We start from the raw sequence: 15,199 nt of genomic DNA, 5'->3' as shown, positions 1-15,199 counted from the left end.
AGAGTAAGCATTTTTTAAAAAACAAAAGAAGGAACAGTATAAAGTGGTCCGAAGTCCCAGTGACAATAAATAAGCCTTCCTCACTTCAGTGTTTAGTGTGATGCCAATTTACTGCCATTTATTTTTTTAAAAAAGATAAGAAAAACAAGCCCCCAGAGTGGGGGTTGCCAGTTTCCGAGCCTATTACCCTTGTTCAATATATCTGGGCTCTTCAACACACCCAGCCTGCTGGACACAATTAAGTAAAAGGCATATGCTCAAAGAGTTCCCTGCTATGTTTATCTTCCCCTTGTGGATATATTTGGATTCAGTGAAGGTGGGTACAGGAGACAAGTAATAGAACTGGGGGTTCTGCATCTGCTGGGTGTCAGCACCATGCACAGGAGTGGAGGTGGGTGCAGTATGTGGCAAGAGGTAGGGTAGGAGAACAAGTCCCTTAGCCTCTGCAAGAAACAAACACTGCAATCTAGTAGGGCTTCTTCAGATGCATTTTATGAAGCTGCTAGAAGCTTAACCAATGAAGCTACTTACCCTTAAGCAATAAGTATCAGAATAAGCATTTTAATTGATTTTTTTTTCTTCCTTTTTACCTTTCCTTATCTCAGGTAACTGCTGGTGTCCCACTTAAGAGAGAATATACAGAGGAGGTAAGAGCGGGTATCTTGAAGGCTTGTGTGAAGAACCATTGAAATGCAGTGAACCATTAGCTAGCAGCTGAATTTCAGTCAGTAAATGAGTCTCCACCTATGGCCTCTTAGAAAACTGCTTTTCTAGCAATTCAAAAGGAAGTGGGTGGGAGCGAAGGATAAAATCCATTCAGTTAACTTTTCATTCTTAAGAAATGATGCAACGTATGCACTATTCCTTGTCCTCTTGGCAGCCATCAGAGCAGGAGCTCAGTCTCCAGCCCAGAAACAAATATGAAGCTTATACCTGTATATTCTTCTGGTGTGCAAAAAATCTGCCTCTGGTAGTGTATATAATTGGCTTTATCACTTGCTTGAGTTACTGGACTCTTGGGTAAATAAACTTTGATTACTGGCAACAGTACCTCTTAGCTCCTACAGGTGGCACCAGGGCTTTGAGCCAGGAAGGGCCGGACGGCGCTCCTCACCCTCCCCAGGGCCTTGTGCCCCCTTGTATACCAGCCTACAGAGTGAGAGCACATTGCTTATGCCCTGGCCACCGGACAGCAGCAGAAACTGCCCCCTGGCTCAAGACCCCGATACACTATTGGACCTGGAATGATTTCAGAAATTATCTTGAAAATGAGCCTCCTCCTGTAACCACTTTTTCTTGGAGGAGAAAGTATTTTATGGTCTTATTTAATAGCTTTTATGACAGTAAAGTGAGCAAAATGGAAGCAAAACCTGCCAGAGTGGACTTGCCAGTTGAGTTTGGCAGCTTTGGTGGGAGGCGTACATGGGGGTCTGGTTTTCTTCCAGAACATCCAGCTGGTGGCAGACGGCTGCTGTAACCTTCAGAAGCAGATTCAGATTGCTCAGCTCTTTGGGGTTCCTGTTATTGTGGCTCTGAATGTCTTCAAGTAAGTGAAGCCCCCTCCTTTAAGTGTACTCCTCTTACTGGGCCACCCTGTGAACTAGATTTGTGTCTTGAGGGTGTTTGGTCTTTCTCTGCTTCATCTAAAACTATAGAGAAAAAGTCTGCTCCTTCTGTTTGTTTGTTTGGGTTGGGTTGGGTTGGTTTCATTTTAACAGAAGTTTCTCAGATGTTTATGGGAAATGAAATCTATATAGTGAGTTAACATATCCTTGGCTTTTATTTTTTCCAATTCCGTCCAGCATTTCTGTCTGAAATACTGTGGATGATCAAAGGGTTATGTTATGGAATTTTTCTCGATAAAACCCTTAACAACTTGAAATATTTGAGTCCTGTTAGAGAGGCTTTTTTTCCCATCCCCGTTCCCCCCCCCCCCCCACTTTTCTTTAAGTCTGATTTATTAAACACAATGTAACCACTTTTGATGTTTAAAATATATTCAGTGTTAGGGAGCAAAGTTCTGTATAAACGGTTAGTCTTTCTTTAAAAACATCACTAAATGAATACAGATGCAAAACCACAAACGTTTTCATCACTAGGACCGACACCCGCGCTGAAATTGACTTAGTTTGTGAACTCGCGAAGCGGGCTGGTGCCTTTGATGCGGTCCCCTGCTATCACTGGTCCATCGGTGGGAAAGGGACGGTGGAGCTGGCTCGGGCTGTGAGAGAAGCTGCCAGTAAGGGAAGCCGTTTCCGATTCCTGTATGATGTTCAGGTAAGCTCCAGCAGCAGTTGAGGGTGGCGTTTCCTGCCCTTCCACTGCACCAGGCCAAGTGCTGAGAGTTTTGCCCAACTTGTCCCATTTGTTGGCCATGACAACCCTCCAGATATGGAAACTGCAGGGGAAAGAGGTTGAGCCACCTGACCAAGGCCCGAGGCCATGGGCAGAAGCTCTCCTTGCCCCAGAGCCCGTGACCTCAAAGCCGTGCTCTCCTTCCCAGGAGCAGGCATCAGCGAAGAGGGGCTTTGGGGGCCAGGGTTCGACAGCTAGCTAACACATTTCAGGGCTTGCTCTTTTGAGCAACTTAAGGCTTGTGAATTCATGAGCACAACTTTTCTTAGTCCATTTCTGCCATGGTTCTCATCCTTTGTTGTGGTTTTCTGGAGCTATATGTATGATATTTTAATTGTATTAATACACATAACTTAACACTTAACATCTTTTCCATGTTGGGGTGTAGAGTTCAAAAGTGTTAAGTACATTCACATTGTTGTGCAACCACCACCCATCTCCAGAGCTCTTTTCATCTTGCAAAACCTAGACTCTACACCCATTAAACCCCAGCTCCCCATTCCTGCCCCCTCCCACCTCTCCTGCTCCTGGTAGCCACCCTTCTGCTCTCTTTGTCTATGAATCTGACTGGTCTGTGTATCCCATGTAAGTGAAATCATCCAGTTATTGTCTTTTTCATGACGGGTTTATTCACTATCTCAGTCCCTGGGAGGAATAGCAGAAACGGGGTCGCTAATGAACAAGAGAAGTTTATTGCTAGCAGTTTGGGAGGCTGGAATGTCCAAGATCAAGGCTCAAGCAGGTGTCTAGTGGGGGTGTCTTCCTGTGTCATGTACGACTGTCTTCTCATTATATCCTCATATAGTGGAAGAAAAGTATGATCTCTCCATGGTCTATTTTTTATGCGGGCATTAATCTCATTCATGGGGGCTCCGGTCTTATGACCTAATCACACCAAAAGACCCACACTCACAGACTCCTAATTCCCTCACCCTAGTCGCCCCCAAAGTTCCCATGTCCCCTAACACTGATCACATTGGCAGTTAGGCTTCATCATATAAATGGTGGCAGGGGTAGGGACCAAATATTCGGTCTCTATCATTTACTTAGAGTATTGTCAGTATTCATCCATGTTATTGCATATGTCAGAATTTCCTTCCTTCTGTCGTGTGTATATGTCATGTTTTGTCAATTCATTCATCTGTCAGTGGCCATTTTGGCTAATTATACTTCTTGGCTCTTAGAAACAATGCTGCTATGAATATGTGTATAAAAATATCTCTTTAAGACTCTGCTTTCAATTATTTGGGGGTATACACCCAGAAATAGAGCTCTTGGATTGTCCAAGACATTTTTACATAGCTGTATAATGAGCTTTTGGTCAGAAAATCTGAACTTCCCAGGACCTGACACAGTTCATCTTGGCATCCACCTGCATATCTCTATTTTGAATTTTATGGCTTTAGCTCGGGCTACTGGACTTGTCCCCATCAATAGCCCATGATTTCCAGAGCTCTCAGCCTTGAAGCTGGTTGCTTCTTCTCCCGTTCCTTCATCCCTCGCACATTCTGTTGCTCCCTCAGATGTTACAGACATTAACATCATACCTCTTTCCAGCTCAGATGCATAAACCAACAGCATAAGTAAAGACAGGACATAGCACCATTGTCTAAGTCCAGAGTCACATCATCCAAGAGCATGATGTTAATCATATTGCCAAACCTCATGCTTACCGAGGGCTTGTTGTGTGCCAGGCATGTGAGCACCTTGTGCATGTTAACTGCTTTAGTCCCAGCATTCCCATTTGTAGGAACTGATGGTATTCACCCCATTTTATGCATACAGAAACTAAGGTTCAAGGATATTACATAACTGCCCAATGTCCCATATCCGGAAAGAGGCAGAGCTGAGATGGTATCTAAAAGGATGGAGGAGGGGAGCCCCGGTGGCTTAGCGGTTTAGCACCGCCTTCAGCCTGGGGCATGATCCTGGAGAGCCAGGATAGAGATCCTGGAGACCCGGGATAGAGTCCCACGTCAGGCTCCCGGCATGGAGCCTGCTTCTTCCTCTGCCTGTGTCTCTGTCTCTCTCTCTCTGTCTCTCTCTCTCATGAATAAATAAATAAAATCTTTAAAAAAATAAAAAATAAAAATAAATAAAAGGTTGGAGGTAATCATGTGGCTCTGTTCTTTGAAATTCAGTACCGTGTCCAAAAGGGGGGGTGAGGGTGGGGAAACTACTCCTTGAAGAAGGGACCCATCTGTAGAGGAAGAACGGCAGTGACAAGCACAGGATCCATGCCAAATGCTGGACATGGGCACTCTGTAAATGTATGTGAACGGAAGAATTTCAGGACCAAGTTAGGATGGTTAACCCACAAAATTTTGTCATGCTGAGAGGCCGTGTCGTGAATACGAGCCGAGGATGTTCTGGGTTACAGAGGAGCTGGAGATCAGTAGAGGGAGGAGACCCAGGTTCTACATAAAGAAAAATGGTCTAATTAGAAGAAGTGAGTTCTCTGGCCCTGGGATCTGAAGCAGAAGCTTGTTGCAGCCCAGCAGTGGGCGTGCTGAGAGGGTTGAAGGCATCTCAGTGGGGGCCAGCCAAGCTGTTCTGTGTTCCTTCCTTTCCCTGCCCATCCGGGCCCTCTCACAAACCACTCTCAGGGACCTCACTCTCCGTGGTCTGCTCCAGGAGCCTCAGACTATTGCTATCTGATCTGGATCCACCCTACTCTGAGTGGCAAAGGCAGTTTTTGAGTGAAGGATTTCACAAAGTAGGACTGTTTTCAAGGAAATCGTCCCAAGTGAAAAGAAGATGGGTAAAGAGAAGAAATGTTTCTGAGTTAATGCTGTCTCATACACCCACTAACCGAAAGATGAACCCCTTTCCTTCCCGATATTTTAATTTTTTTTTCTGAATTCCGATTCTTCATGAGATAATGCTGTTAATGTCTGCTTCCCTATAAATGGGGGGGGGGGGGTGGTTATAACAACATGGAAAGAAAAAAAAAACAATGTGGACCAAAGTCCTGTGTCTGATAGGAGTCTTGCCTCACTTGTTAACATTCTCTTCTCCTTTTTCTTATAACAAGAAATTAGATTTGGATTGCATAATTATTAAAGAACCAGCATCTCAGCATATTGCTGCACAATGAAAAGAGTGATAGCTACTTCTGGCTCACTATGTACTGCCTCCCTAATAGCTGTGTTCTTCACATTGGCAAGATGATTTTAGATAATAGAAGACCATTTATAATCCTGTCTAGAAATCTATTCCTTTGTGCAGTCTGTAACACGGCTCAAACGTTTCTTACCTCCTCATTTCTTGTGTATCGTGCTGGTGAACTTTTACAGACTAATTCATGGTTTTCTTGAAACTCTTCATTCCCCCACAACTAACCCTTTAGTGCTTGGCAGGTTGATATGTGTGGGATTGCCCTAAGGAAAAAAGAAATAATAAAGTACTTGGGATAAGTCACCTTGCTGCCTTTACTTCAAAGCTCAAACTGGGCTCCTGTGTGCCTTCTGCTATCTCCCCAGACTGTATTCCACCAAGAATGCTTTCCGTGCAGGGTTGATGGTATCCTATTTCTGCCCCCGTCTTGCATTATAGAAGAAAGTCTCCTAAGATCATTTGGAGGCCTTTGACATAGTATAGGAGTATAGGACATGATTGCTTTTGATGGGGAGTGGAATCATCTCAAAACCCCTGCCAAAGGAGGAACAGCTAGAGAGCAGTAGAAACACTTGACCTCAGAAATACTGTGGGGCTGGACAACTCACAGGGTTAAAGACTTTCTGATGATTAGCTGGTAGTTGGAAACAAGCTGCACTTCTGGCTTGAGGGGGGGAGGTCTATGCTGAACTTCATAGAAAATTGAGTTAAGCAGCCACTGTCCTTCAGAGAACAATTCTGTGCCTCTTTTATCAGAGTAGCTTCTTTTTTTAAAAGATTTAATTTAATTTATTTTTTTATTTAAATTCAATTTGCCAATATATAGTGTAACACCCAGTGTTCATCTCATCATAAAAGATTTTATTTTTAGATAATCTCCACACCCAGCATGGGGCTCTGACTCACAACCCTGAGATCAAGAGTCGCACGTTCCACAGACTGAGCCAGCCAGGCATCCCCAGAGTAGCCTCTAATTCAAGAGTAGACAACTTTTTTGTTTTTAAGTAGGCAACTTCTGATTATGGTACTGGGGGCAGCTGGTGAGTAATTCCAAATAATAAATTTTTAAAACAGGGACAAAGAGGGTCACCTGGCCGGCCCACTCGGTGTAGCTCTTGATCTCAGGAGTTGTGGTTTTGAGCTCCACATTGAGTATAGAGGTTACTTAAAAATAAAATCTTTAAAACATTTTTTAAATTAAAAAAAATAAGAATAAAAAAAAAAAAAAAAGAATAAAGCAGGGAATAAAATACAGTGGCCTAATTGCTCAAAGGAAGTTTATCCTGTGAGAATGAGTATGTTTAAACTTAAATTCATGGTTTCCTCACAAACCTTTAGGAAGATCACAGTCCCCAGAAGTCATCTTCTCTGTAACTTTCCATTTTGTAGCATGACTTTTGATAGATCTTTACAATTGACCAATATAATATCTCCAACCCCACAAGCACATAGGAAAATAGTATAGCAGAAAGAAAAGCTAATCTGTATTTACGGTTTATTAGCTTTCAAATCCCTTTCCATTTGTTACTTCAAGGACATCTCACCCAGTGCCATGGGGTGTGTGGGCTCAACTCTGAGTTTCAAATGCAGAAGCAGAAGCTTGGAGAAGATGAGAGACTTGCCCCATAACAAATGGGCACTTGATGGAAGGAGAAACATAGAGTTAAAAGGGGAAAGCTTTGAGGTCCTGCAGAATTAAGTTTAAATCTTGACTGGACCTCCTACAATGGATATGAATTTGGTCAAGTTAACTCATCTCTCTGAGCCTCAGCTTTTTTTATCTATTAAATAGTGTCTGATACTGACACCTGGAGCTGCTGTGAGGGCCAAATGAAAAGTCTCAGAGTAAAATGCAGGAATGTAGGAAGTTGGCAATCAATGTTAGCTGGCCTTCACATTCACTTTTAGGAGGAGAATGGGCTTTCCTGAACTGACCTTCAAGAATTGTAACTCAGGTGACTGTCTTGGGCTCTAGGATTGGTTTCCTGTTCAAGTGGATTGAAACCAGGAATTAGAAGCCAAGTTTCCTATTGCACCAAGAATGAAAGGCACCACCAAATTAAAGGAAGATGTTTAGCATTCTTTCTGCATTAGAACTGGGAGCTCTTAGTGATAGAATAAAAAGTCAGTCACTTTTGCAAAGGCCCTGGGCCACTGAAAGTCAGCTTGCGAATCCGACTCTGAATCTTGTTTGTTAAATCAGGAGTTAAGGTTGAAAATCATCTTCATATCCTTCCTCTAACCTTGCAAACATTTCGAGGTGTAACCTTGACAGTGAGAGAGGATAGTGTTTGTTTTTATTAAAAGGTCTTTCCTGTGCTTTGTGTGAAGCCACTCTCTTGATCGCAGCGGGGGCTAGATGGAAGGAGATCAAAACGGACCTATGGACTGGCCAGGAGGGAGGACTCGGCCCAGGGCAGCCAGCATCCCTGATTTCTGAACTACTGCACTTTCACTGCCTGTATATGTAGGAGAGTTTTCTCTCCTGCTGGTCTGTTTAAGGCAGAGGGCTTGAGGGGAGGTATTTGGGTTGGTGACTGAGGAATTGTTTTCTGTTTCTTAACAATTCAAACTTAAACACATGTTGGCTGTTAGAGTGGTTTCGTGAGCTCTCTTTTCATTGGCCTCCAGGCATTTGCAACTAGAGCCTCAAATTTGAAATAAATAAAGTATAAATGCTTATATATGTATATTAGTTTTTAAAACTGATAAAAATATGCATAATATAACATTTCCCATTTTAACCATTTTTAAACATATAGTCTGGGGCATTAAGTGCATTCCTATTGTATATATGGTGATAATTAATAGAATTTTAAAGCTTAAAATATTTATGAACATCTCTGTATGTCTTTTATATTTCACAGTAATAGAAAGAAAGAAAGAAAGAAAGAAAGAAAGAAAGAAAGAAAGAAAGAAAAGAAAGAAAGAAAAGAAAAGAAAGAAAGAAAACCTGTAAGGAGAAGGGATGTGCTCTATTTGTGTTGCCCCGTCCTTACCATTATCTCCCTCTTGGGCCCGTTAACCTCCCCTGACTCTCCTCTCTCTCTCAGACTCACTCCTGGCCTGCCTGCTCCCACTGACCCTTTTAGCTCTCCGCCCTTGCTGTGCAACAGAATGTTTGAAGTATTCTATAGAAAGCGGCCCCTTATATTTTCCAGACAGTTGGGTATCTCATTCAGAAATCCTACACTTTCTCATGTTCTGCTTTCTATTATGATCCAGCTCTGGTCTTTCAAGCCCATCATCAGCCTCTTGTCCCTGGCCTCCTTTCCACGATTCAGCTGCAAATTCCCACATTGCCTCCCCTTAACCCAACCACACCCTTCTGCAGACACATCTCACACCTCCATCTAACTAAGATTCTCTTTCAGCCCTGACCAGTGTGTTCTCTGTCAAGTCTCGTTTGGCCTCAGAATATTACTTCCTCAGCCCACTGGCTGCCTCACTCATCTGTCTTTGGTAGGACTTATCAGATCAGAGTCTTTTGTTAGAACCAGCCTGCCTCTTCAACACATTCTACTCCGCCCCCTGTGATTGTGGCAGAACTTGTCAAAGCTTTGTTTACTTGGTGCCAGAAATAGCACCTGACAGGAAAGAAAGAGTGGTCTAGAACTGTTTCACTTATGTGTTCCACAAGGATTCCTGTAATTTCTTTTAAATGCTCTCTTGTAACATGAAAAATGGAATGTCGCTAAGATAGAAGTTTCCAGAAATGCATTATTGGATCTAAAATCATGGGCCAGGGATGCCTGGGTGGCTCAGCGGTTGAGTGTCTGCCTTTGGCTCAGGTCCTGATCCCAGGTCTGGAGATCGAGTCCTGCATTGGGCTCCCTGCGAGGAGCCCACTTCTCCCTCTGCCTATGTCTCTGCTTCTGTCTCTGTGTCTCTTATGAATAAATAAATAAAATCTTTTTAAAAAATAAAATAAAATCATGGGCCAATCAAGAAAGGCTGAGGGATGTGCAGTGAACTATCAGTGTGCCACCACATGTTAGCCAGCCACCTTCTACCACCACACCATTCATTACCCGGACCTTCTGACTTAAATTTAGGTGACAGGAGACCACTGGAGAGGGATAGTATCTATTTCTCAACCTAAAAAGCAAGCCTTTAAGGAATATTATCGTAGATACTAACATTAAAGGTACCACTTACAGCATACCTCTTCAAAAAATAAACCTACAAACTTAAGAGTTTCATCAGAAAAACACTCAAAACAGCATACTTTCAGTCACTCCAGTATCAGAGAGTCTGGGGACTTGTTTTAGTAATAATTTTTTATCAAAATATGATTTCTGTTTCCTTTCATGAAAGTACAGTTGACCCTTGAACAACACAGGTTTGAACTGTGTGGGTCCAGTCAAGCAGATCTTTCTCAGTAAATATGGTACAGTCCTATAACTGTATTTTCTCATTCTTACGATCCTCTTCATAACTTTTTCTTTTCTCTAGCTTACTTTATTGTAAGAATATAGTCTCTAACACATGTGACATACAAAATATGTATTAATCAACTATTTATATTATGGGCAAGGCTTTTGGTCAGCAGTATGTGATTAGTAGTTAAGTTTGGGGCAAGGTAGGGAGTCAAAACTTAATCATGGATTTTTGCCTATGTGGGAGGGGGTTAGTGCCCCAAATCTCACATTGTTCAAAGGTCAACTGTAGTTTACTGTGCTTTTCAGTGAGACTTTGACACCCAGAGTGTTTTCTTTGGAAGCACACCTCCAGTAGATCAATGAGGGAAATTATGAGTCTGTGCTGAGGAGCCAAGAAAGAGAGACGGGGGCTCTTTGCACGTGAAAATAGAGCCCAAACCACACCTTGCATGCATTTGTGTACATGCAAACAAACACATGAGGTTTATCAGCAAGGTTTGCTGAAAGAGAATTAACACATCTGCCATAAAAAATATGTTATGTGTTAGTTGGCAAAGCCACATGCTCAGGCCACAATCATCCCTTCCCCATTTTGGGTAGGAATAGATCATTAAAATAATCTATTCTTATATGTTCCTTCCTTGACATGGCTGTGACATTCTATCTGAGAGTATAAAAGATCACCCATGTGAATTCCTTCTTGCCATCCTTTGATGTAGACAAATAGAGATTCTTTGGCAATGAACATTTTTTCCGTTCCCAGACCCCAGCTATATCCACCACACATCCCGGTTGCCTAAAGAGAACGAGATTCCTCTGGAAGTCTTCTGGGTTAAACTGTTGTTCAGGGCCAACGAGCCAGCAGGATGGCTCCTCAGTGAGCTGGCTCATGGAAGTCAGCACGTACACCTTTAGGAGCTCAGATGTGCTGGTTTCCAGCCAGGGACAAGCTTTGTGTCAAAGATACAAGGGTCTGTTGTTCTCAGTAAGAGCATGCTCCCATGACACTGAGGTATGTTAAACCTCATGAACCCCTTATACCTTGTGTGTACTCAGGATAAATTAACATCGATGGTTTCACATTATACTTTTAAGTACCAGAGAGGCCATTTATACTAAACTGCACTTGTAGATCATTTAAAATTCATGCCTCATTTAAAATACAAAATACAAATTGACATAATTACTATGTATCCAGAGATTTCTGTTCAACTAACAAGTTTCTTAATTGATCCTTCTCTTTAAACATTTCATGGGCATTGGAATACATTTTGCTGGTATCACAGCATAGGATCACTTAGCTTAATTTTTAAGTTTTTATTTAAATTCCAATTAGTTTACATGCAGTGTCATATTAGTTTCAGATGTACAATTCAGTGATTCAACATTTCCATACAACACTCCATGCTCATTGAAACAAATGCACTCCTTCAGCCCCAAGATCACTTAACTTCTATGAATTTCAGCCTATGGCCTTGTTAAAACAATAGAACATTCAGTATAGCTGCAGAAGAAACATGGATGTGTTCCAACACTTCAACAATTGTGGGCTTAAGAATTTCTAGAGTATTGATGGTAGAGTATGGCTTAGTGTCTTCATGGGTCTTCTAAGAAACAGCCAGGGCTGCTGACTTTAGAACTTGACCTCCAAGTAAAAGGAGATGCCACAATATTGTAATACCTTCACACTTCATTTTCTTTGATTCTAGAAGCTTCATTTTTAACCCTGGTTTTAAATTTTATTCTATTTTACCTGTGTCCTGGTTCACTTTCTTTTTGTCCATTTTCCTCTCACAAAAAAAATATTTTAAAATTTTAAGTAATTGCTTTTCTAGAATTTTTAGATTAATTTTATTTCACTGAAAAACAGTTCTTAAATAATTTAATAGGGATGCCTGGTGGCTCCATCAGGTAAACATCTGCCATCAGCTCAAGTCATATCTCAGGGTCCTGGGATCAAGCCCCACATCGGGGGTCCCTGCTCTGCAGGGAATCTGCTTTTACCTTGCCCTGTGCCCCCTCCCCTACTTGTGCTTTTGCACGCATGCTCTCTCTCTCTAATAAATAAATATTTAAAAATAATAATTTAATAATTCTAGCAGGTCTCCTAGACTTTATCAAGAAAGATATGCTATCTAACTTGGACTAACTCAGCTTCTATGAGCCTGGATTACCATAAATACAAAATGAATATAATGAAACATGAGGTCCCTACATCCTCCAGTGTACCTGTGTGGTGTCAACTCTGTGCAAGAGGTTGTACAACAGTATAACAATAGGTCAGAGTTGTTTTCCGGATCTGTCCTGCCCAGTACCATAGCAACTGGTTATAGGTAGCTACTAAAATTTAAATTAACTAAGATTAATTTAGTGGCACTAGTAACATTTCAACTGCTTAGTAACCACCAGCTACTAGACTGGGAAGCATGTATATAGAACATTCCCACCTTCTCAGAAAGTTGCCATTGGACACCTCTGTTCTAGAGTATTTCCATTTTTTGAATATACGTTTAAGAGGTCTAGAAGGGAATAAATGTAGAATATAGTCAGAGTTCTGATCTTGGTGAAGATGAAGATTTAACATAATGTTAGTTCAAAAATGATCCAAGATACTGGCATAGATGCCAGGCTTTGTGTAGGAGCTTATTAACGTGTTCAGCAATTGTGCATAGTACACAAATAGAATAGTCCTGTTTCCAGAAGATTCATTGTGTTTGCTGCCATTCACACCTTGACATGTGTCTTCCCCTTTGTATAGGATAACCTTTCCTTCCATTGCTTATTAAAATCTTACATGTCCTTCAAGCATGACTCAAGCTCCTTTCTACATCTCACCAGCTTTTGATGATCTCCATGCCTTGCCCTGTGCTCTGGGATCTTCCATCTTTAGTCATGACATTTATGTAGAGCCTTTATTACACTCTTCTGTCACATTTGTGTGTTGGGTCACTTCCCCATCCCATTAGGTATGCTTTGTTCAAGTAGTGCCCAAAGTTCTTTTCATGTCATGACATCTTGAAAGTACCCACCCTCAGCAGTAACTTATTCATTCAGCAGATGTTTCTGGAATGCCTACTAATTGCAAGCCACTCTAGACTTTAGGGATAGGAGGGTGAACAATGTGGTGAACAAATAAATTAGTAAATCTTTACAGTGTCAGGGAAAGCCAGGAGCGATTAATACATGAACATTCCTAATTTATTTTACCATATTATTTGTTTTATAAAACCTATCATTTAAAACAAAATAGTGTAAGTGAATATTAAGTTCAGATCAAGATCATGGGAATGAACTTGGCTCTGTTTTTTCTTTAAAGATTGTACTTCTCCCCCAAATTGAGCAGAGGCACAGCTAAAAGTCCCTTGCCTATTGATGTAATATAAATAGGTTGTACGCAATGAAAACTATCTTATCAGGGCAGTTTTTAGTTTTTCTATTAAACCCAGAAGATATATTAACTGAGATAATGTTTTTATTTGTTCACTTGTACACAGGAGTGAAAAGGAAAAATTGTAGTAGCAGTCCTAGATGGATTTTGGTCTTGAGATGTTTAGCTACATCAGCTGAAGCACTCGATTTATTCAGCATGAGGCTGCGGGACACACACGAGGGTTTGGGTAGTTCCTTCTTTTAGGCTTCCATTGGACAGCATTGCACATGTCAAAGCTGTCAGGGGAGTACTCTCACCTTCTCTAAGCATAAGACTGGGGCCAGGGCATCAAAAATTTGGAATGGCAGGGGGCAGATTTCAGTGCTTTTTGGGAAGCATGGAGGTCTGGCATCTGAGGCTAAGGAGGAGAAACAACACCCAGCTAGGACTCAGGCAGCTGGCCCTGTCCTGCTTTTCTGCACTTTGTGGTTGGGTCATCTGTTATGTTTGGGTGGTTGCAATTTCCCTATAGGAATTTAAAAAACCATAATTACACAGCTCACAAAGTCAGTCTGGCACCTGCTTGAAATTCCCAAAATACTTTCAAATAAGCATTAAAAAGGAAGGCAATATAGTCCGAGACCAAAAGTATGTATCTCTGAATGCCCAAGAGAATTGAAAGCTGGGTGTCGGAGGTCCTTGTCAACCCATGCTCATAACAGCATCAGTCACAACAGTGAAAACTTAGAAACAACACAACGCCTGGTGGTGGATGAATGGATTTTTTAAAAAGTAGTGTACACATACAATGGAATAGGAAGGAAATTCAGACCAAGGCTACAACATGGATGAACCTTGAGGTTCATGCTAATTGAAATAACCCTGATGCAAAAGGACAAATATTGTCTGCTTCCACTTGTATGAGGTTAGCTGAATGGACTAGCCAAATTCATAGAGACAGGAAGTGGAAGAGTGGTTGCCAGAAGCCAAGGGAAGGGAGTTAGAGTTTAATGGGCACAGTTTTAGCTTTGCAACGTGAAAATAGTTCTAGAGATTGGTTTTACAACATGAACTTACTTAATATGGAACCAAAGACTTCAAAACGGTTAAGATGGTTAACTTTCCACTATTTATATTTCACTACAATTAAAAATGAAATACATGTATTTCCTGAAATATTTCCATGTTTAAAAACCTGTGGTGCATCAGCTAAATGCCCACTCACACTAATTCCTTCACTATTCATCCTTTTACCTTGTTCACTTGTGAGCTTTTTAATTATCATCTTAATAGAAATTGCTGACCTTTTAATTTCCAATCATAACCTAGAGTTCAGTAAATAGTGTACTGTATTCATTAAACACGTTATAAATTGTAATATATGTATTGTTGTTTTGTTTTACTTTCAGAGCAAATGTAAATCTTTCTGCCAATCCTGTTAGCCTTACTCCATAATAATGTTACTTATGGTTTGTGTGGAGTGACATGCAAACTCATCTTCTCTATGTCACTTCAGTGCTTGCAGTAGAATAGCGTACAGTTCATACCTGCCCATTGTACAGATGAGCAAATGAATTCTTAGAATTTACATGATTTAAGCAGGTATAAAAAGGGGCCATGTTCTTTCTTAGGCCTCTCGCCCCAGAGCTGCCACCTAGCTGTGCTGTAGTGCCCATGGGGACACTGCCTGTCACCCAGGACCCACTTTTATGCTATACTACTTGGGGAACACAATATCCTGAGATCTGACTTCCCCTGACAAAGCATGGTCATTGTGCTTGCTCTGTGTAGATTCTACAAGTATTTTCCAGCATCCTATTAACTTCTATTTCGTAAGAGGTTTGTTACTTGCAAAGCATTTATTGACCAGCAGAAGAGATCATATTAACTTAAGTGCAGTGTTGAAAGCAAGCACTTTGGTGCCCATCAACATAGAATGCTGATGAGCAAGATCTGAGGTTCAGTAAAAAGTCCC

General features: G+C 41.4%; 1 protein-coding gene across 2 annotated transcripts in view; it reads left to right on the top strand.

Moving 5' to 3' along the window:
* Nucleotides 1–15,199, top strand: part of MTHFD1L (methylenetetrahydrofolate dehydrogenase (NADP+ dependent) 1 like) — a 186,689-nt gene that overhangs the window by 117,893 nt on the left and 53,597 nt on the right. For both annotated transcript variants that reach the window (XM_072767891.1, XM_072767888.1), the window contains 3 exons: nucleotides 606–647; nucleotides 1,446–1,546; nucleotides 2,100–2,277. In XM_072767891.1, coding sequence (XP_072623992.1) covers nucleotides 606–647; nucleotides 1,446–1,546; nucleotides 2,100–2,277 — 321 coding nt within the window. The remainder of the gene's footprint in view (nucleotides 1–605; nucleotides 648–1,445; nucleotides 1,547–2,099; nucleotides 2,278–15,199) is intronic.

Source organism: Vulpes vulpes, chromosome 1, assembly GCF_048418805.1.
Source record: "Vulpes vulpes isolate BD-2025 chromosome 1, VulVul3, whole genome shotgun sequence".
In the NCBI taxonomy this organism is placed as follows: Eukaryota; Metazoa; Chordata; class Mammalia; order Carnivora; family Canidae; genus Vulpes; species Vulpes vulpes.
This window is presented reverse-complemented; position numbering and strand designations above follow the sequence as displayed.